Here is a 6,300-nt window from a genome sequence, read left to right as displayed (position 1 = left end):
CCTTCCTTCCCTCTCTTCTTCCCTCTCTCCCTCCTCTTACCTTCTGTCTTATAATTGATACTAAGTTTCAGTTCTAAGGCAGAAGAGCAGCCAAACTGAGGCAAATGGAGTTGAATGACTTGCCCAGGATCACACAGCTAGCGCATTTCTGAGGCCAAATTTGAAGGAGCTCCTCCTGACTCCAGACCTGTTGCTGTATCCACGGTGCCGCCTCGCTGCCCCTTTGGGTCTCCTTCACTGCTCCACAACCCCAATTCTCTCCCTCTCGGGTCGGCCTCCTGGCTTTCCTGCCTTCTTTTAGGTCCCGGATAAAATCCCGCCTTGTGCAGGAAGCTTTAGTTCTGGTGTCTCCTCCCTTGGCAGGCTCTTTTTCGGCTGTGCGCTCGCTCTTTGAAGGGACTCTTCCTCTGCGTTTCTTTCTCTGTCCCAGGGGACGCAGGCCCGAGCTGTTGGCTCACCTTCTCGGTCACTTCCTGCCCCCAAATCCAGTCCAGGAGAGCCGAGGGCTCCCCTCCCAGCGGAAGCCCTTCTGGTCAGCTGAGTGTCCGGCTGGCCGAAGGGGCTCAGAGTGGGAGTGGGCTGGAGCCTGTCTCGCTCTGAGGCTCCTGTCCAGGCCGGTCGTCCCCTCGGAGGTCGCCCGCCTCCCCGTCGTCCCCCATTCCACCCCGTCCCGTGGGAGCGGAGGCTCTCCGAGGCCCAGGCGGCTCCTTTCACTTTGCTGCGCACCCAAAGCTCTTTTCTTTTCCCACTCACGGGTGACAACAATTTCCAACAACGTTTCCCCAGATGATAAGACAGCCGCGTCCTTTTTGTCCCCGTCTCCAGGGAGACGGCCCAGAGCCCAGCAGCCAGGAGGCGTATAATAAATGTTTGTTGCCTGACTGACTGATGTTCATTAAACTCTTAGATCGCCACATGCTAGATGGGCTACAGACGGTTCATTTCACGCTAATCCTTTCCCTGCCGAGGGAGACTAGGAGGAGACACCGGAAAGCGTGTCAGTCAGAGGCCCTCCGAGGCTCGGGTCAGTGCCAGGGACGGGGACGGGCAGCAGAAAGACGGGTCAGGCCCATCCCCGTACTCGGAGGTAGGCCCAGGGGGCTCCCTGGGGGGAGCGAGCCTGGAGGGCATCTCTGCTTAGGGAGGGCCCGGGGAGGTGCAGATGGATTCAGAGCCCCCTGAGGTCCTTCCGGGACTAGACTGAGGCTCCTGCGGCCCCTGGTGGAGGGAATTCTCTCACCCAAATTCCCTGCCCCAAAGGCATTATGGGTATGAATCAAGAAAAGGGGGCTAATGTTCCCCTCCAGAATGTGTGCCTTCTCCCCTCTGTGCGCGCCTTCCTTCCCCTCCACCCCCAGACCCACAGCCTTATTATCCGGGAGACCTCCTGCCCCCAGTGTAGTTTTTCCTTCTTAGCCAGCCATTGAGAATCCACGGGTGAATGGCCAAGGAGAGCCCTTACCTTGTGTCTTAGAATCAGCATGTTCTGCTTCCAAGGCAGAAGAGCAGTAAGAGCAGTGGGGCCTTCAGTGACTCACCCAGGCTCACCTGGCTAGGAAGTGTCTGAGGCCAGATCTGAACCCAGGACCTTCCGCCTCCAGGCCTGGCTCTCCATTCGTCATTTTTGAAAACATTTTTTCCAAATGGCTTTTCTTATCCCCGTTCCCCAAGCCAAAGGCAGAAGAGTCTTCCGAAGAGTTGGGGGGAGGGAGTCCGCCAAGAGGACTGTTTCTGCCTCTAGGCCGTCCCCGCCTTCGCCGGGCAGTGCCAGGCACCAGGTGCATGGGCTCTCATGGGCTCTTGGGGTCATTCTGCCCGAGGCCTCTCCTCTTTTCCTGCTGCATGGAGAAGCGAGATTGACTGAGCCCAGCGGCTTCGGGGTCTCACCTCGGGTAATTGGACACCAAGCGGATGTGACAGTGTTTGTTCAGCACCCGGCTCCCTCCTGCTAATAACGAGGTTCGGGGGGTATCCGGGCGGATCTCATCATTCTGCCTGCGGGGTGGTACGAGAGGAAGGAGGGAATGATGGGAAGGGGCAATCCTTGTCCTCCCAAGCAGACCATCTTCTGCCTCTCCAGCCTCGCCTACATAAGGGACCTCAATTATTCCTTCTTGGCATCTTCTTTCCTCTTCCTCCTTCTGTATTAGGAAGTGTGTGTAGGGGAAGGAGCGATGAATGAGTGACTAGGCCTTTGTTTGTCTGTCTGTTTATCTTATTTTTATTTTTAAATCCCAACCTTCCATATTAGAATCAATGCTCTGTCTTAGTTCCAAGGCAGAAATGCTGTAAGAGTTAGGCAATGGGGATTAAGTGACTTGCCCAAGGTCACACAGCTAGGAAGTGTCTGAGGCCAGATTTGAATCCAGAAACTCCTGTGTCTAGGGCTGGCTTTCGATCCACTGAGCTACTTTCTTCCTCTGTTTCCTTCTCTGTAAAATGAAGGTGTTGGATCAAATGGCTTCTAAAGTCCCTTCCAGCTCTAGCATTTTGTGTTGGGCAAGTTTAAGGTCAAAGGTTATCAACTTCACTTCATTGACTGAATCAATGAATGAACAGATGGATGGGTGGGTGGATGGTGGATGGATGGGATGGATGGGTGGATGGTCGTTGGATGGGATGGGTGGGTGGATGGTGGGAGGGTGGATGGGATGGATGGATGGATGGATGGATGGATGGATGAATGGGATGGGTGGATGGATGATGGATGGTGGATGGATGGATGGATGGATGGATGGATGGGTGGATGGGATGGGCAGATGGATGGTGAATGGATGGGATGGGTGGGTGGATGGTCATTGGATGGGATGGATGGATGGATGGTGGGTAGATGGATGGTGGGTAGACAGGATGGGTGGATGGATGGTGGGTGGGATGGGTGGATGGATGGATGGTGAATGGGATGGATGGATGGATGGGATGGGCGGATAGATGGTCGTTGGATGGGATGGATGGATGGATGGTGGGTAGATGGGATGGGTAGATGAACAAAAAACATCATTTGCTATAGGTCTTGCTCTTTGAGAACATCCCATAGCTCCAAAGTGTCCCTTTTCCTGAGGGAGGTGTGGGGCGACCCCCATCCTGACTAGTTGGTTTCTCAGGCTGATCCAGTCACAGCCCACTCTTGACTCTGTCTTTTATTCCTTGTCCTCATCACAGAAAAGTTAGCTGACCGCAAATTGAATGTAGCTGAGGTGACGCAGTCAGAAATAGGCCAGAAACAAAAACTGCAGACCATCCTGGAGGCGGTTTATGACGTCCTTCGGCCCCATGGCTGGACCATCAAGTGGAATGTGGACGGTGAGTAGTGTGTGACCTTGGGGACAAGGTGATCAAGGTGGTGGAAGGCAGGTGGGCATGTCGGGGTTCCAAGCAGAAGAGCATCTAAATTCCTAGGCCTTCAGCAGGGGGATTCTTTTTCCCTTAGACATAATCTGATTTCCCCAAAGACCAGGAGAGTCAACAGTGGATTATCTGCTTGGTGGGAAGGATCAGCGGTCCGGATAAGCCCCAAAAGCCGATCGTTGGAAAGAGTTTCACACTGGGCTTTAGTGGCTTGTGTGTTTATAGTATTAAGCTGAATAATGCCAGAATTTAAATCAGCCAGAGAGAGGCCAGATTGGGCCTCTGAGGGATGCAGAAGGAAGACCTGTGTCACAGGCAGGGGAACAGACCAGATGACCTCTAAAGCCCACTCCAGCTCTAAGATTCCAAATTCAAGAGTTTCACAGACCTGGATCCTAGCTCTAGAGCTCTCTAGATGCCCTCACTGGCTATCTTGTCCAACCCCCTCGTTTTACATAGGAGGAAACTGAGGCTGAGGGAGTGACTTATCCAGGGTCTTGTGGAGAGCGGGCATCAGAGCTAGGATCACTTGGACCAGCCTCCTTGTTTCATATAGAAGGGAACTGAGGCCCAGAGAGTTCAGAGATTTGCCCAGAATCCTGTAGGTACACACAGGTTCACACACAGGATCACATGGGCCACAGATGGACGTAGAACCCAGATCCTTTGACTTTGGAGTTCATGCACCTTCAGCCATTCCACCCACATCTGTCCCTTTGCTCCATTGCAAGGCCTCAGTCTAATCCTGGAAGGGGCCTCAGAGGCCACTCAATCCAACCCACTCCTTTTACAGAGGAAACCTTACCTAATCAGAGATGCCCTTCAGTCTTGCTTCCCCCAGGAAGCCCCTCGGGCCTACCTCTGATCGCAGGGTCACATCTGTGTCCCGCTGACTCGTGGCTGATGCTGGAAGTTCCCCTTGGGCTCCTTCCCTTGCCCTGCCCCATCCTTGCCCCCCATTTGGGGTCCTCCTGAATCTTTGCCCCCTTCCCAGCGAGAGTCTTCCTCGGGAGGGGGAAGTAATTACTGTGAGGTGTTTTCTGACGGCTGCTAAGGAAGAACAAATAGAAGGGGATGGAGATGCCAACAGGGGACTTAATTAGCCAGAGCAGGTGTTACCTGTCAGTACCAACCTGAAAACAGAATTCAGCCCCATAACCTCCTCCCGCTGTACGGTGAGCAGCCATGGCGTGTAAGCGATAATGTTGTGGCGTCTTTTGATGGCAAAGATAATTCATTTTCATACCAATGTTTTCCCACTAAACCACCTGCCTGGCATCTAAGGCACAGTCTGAGGGGAAGGCCATCACCTGGCAGATTGGGATGGAAAATCTTTTGGAACCCACAGGGTTGTTTGTTTTTTTAAACCCTTCTCTTCTGTCTTAGAGTCAATACTGAGTATCAGTTCCAAGGTGGACTAGTGGTACTAACTGGGCAATGGGGGTTAAGTGACTTGCCCAGGGTCACCTGGCTAGGAAGTGTCTGAGGCCAGATTTGAACCCAGGACCTCCCATCTACCTGGCTCCCAATCCACCAAGCTACCTCATTGCCCTGGAATGTCTTCCTTTTGAACCGAATTTGGTCAATAAACAAAAGGGACCAGGGGTCTTTTCCCGTGGACATGACTGTCCCCCTGCCACTTTGGAGAAGGGCCCAGGGTCAGTGGGCCGCCTCTTCATTAGCTCCTCGCCAATGAGAGATGGCCCTCAGTATCCATTTATCAGACTGCCCCGGTAGGAGTCTGCCATGAAGACCTGAATCCCTTCCTCAGTGGTGATGCTGGCCTCATCGGTAAAGCTGGTGTCATCAATAAGCTTCTGTTCTTACCCAGATGTCAAGGTCTCGAGAGAACAGTACTAAGGGCCTGGTATGTGGCTGCAAGCAGGCCGGACAGCCCCCGCCCTCAGGGAGCCGGCCCTCTAGTGGGGGGCACGACGGGGTGGTGGAAGGAGGCTGGTCAGAGCCCTGAGCCCCAGGGGCAGAGGAGAGATTCTGGAGTTTGGAGCCAGGGGCCCGGGAAATCCGGCAGCCCGTGCCCGCCTCATTTCCCTTCTGCCCCTTCAGAATGGCACAGAAATTCCCAGTGTGGTTTCTGGTAATGTCCTCTGGCTTTATCCAGTTTAAAATGAGAAAACCGACGAACAAAGAGGTTCCATAAATTGCCCAGGAACCCACGGGGGGTAATTAGTAGAAATGGGGCACACACGCAGCTCTAGACTCCACAGGCTCAGCACTGTAGAGTCTGAAGGGGCCTCAGAGGCCAGATAGCTTCATCTTACAGAGGATGATCCTGGGCCCAGAGAGCTCAGAATCACCCAGGAGGAGGCAGGATTTGAATCCAAGCCCAGCTTATTGCTTGCTGACCACCCTCCTCTCTTAGCTGAATCATTGTTTTACGTTTGGTTTTTGACTTCACACGTTGTTCAAAAGGCACCTTCCTTTCCTCCTCCCTCACTAGCCATCCACGGGAAGAACCTCGTGGCCATCCTTCACCTCCTGGTTGCTCTGGCCATGCACTTCCGAGCCCCCATCCGGCTCCCTGAGCATGTCTCTGTGCAGGTGGTAGTTGTCAGGGTAAGTGACTGCATCCCCCATGCCTCCCCCTGGCTTGCTTAGCCGGCCCCATCCCAGGCAGGCTCATGGGGTGCCCAGCTTTGGGTTTTTTCTCCTTTTTCTCCTGAGAGGCTCTGCTTTGTTTTCCTTTTTGATGAAATTTATAGCTCATCCTGGATTTGAAATAAATGAAGGAAATGGGAAACAGTGGCATGTTGGGAGCAGGCCGAGCCCAGAGGCTCCTGGAGCTTTCAGGTTTAATTTCCAAGAGTTTTTTTCAGAAGGCACATTCATCTCCCTCAAAAGGCAACTCGTCAGAATTCAATATTCAGCTCCTAAATGTGCTTATCACTCAGCGGAGGAGTTTGCAGTCTGAGTCATGTGAGAGAGCAGGGAGGG

General features: G+C 53.4%; 1 protein-coding gene across 1 annotated transcript in view; it reads left to right on the top strand.

The window, feature by feature from the left end:
- Positions 1–6,300, top strand: part of PARVB (parvin beta) — a 73,196-nt gene that overhangs the window by 46,729 nt on the left and 20,167 nt on the right. Inside the window, exons 5-6 of the mRNA XM_044679594.1 lie at positions 3,163–3,303; positions 5,807–5,922. Of these exons, the coding sequence (XP_044535529.1) occupies positions 3,163–3,303; positions 5,807–5,922 (257 nt within the window). The remainder of the gene's footprint in view (positions 1–3,162; positions 3,304–5,806; positions 5,923–6,300) is intronic.

This window comes from Gracilinanus agilis, chromosome 5 (genome assembly GCF_016433145.1).
Source record: "Gracilinanus agilis isolate LMUSP501 chromosome 5, AgileGrace, whole genome shotgun sequence".
NCBI lineage: Eukaryota > Metazoa > Chordata > Mammalia > Didelphimorphia > Didelphidae > Gracilinanus > Gracilinanus agilis.
This window is presented reverse-complemented; position numbering and strand designations above follow the sequence as displayed.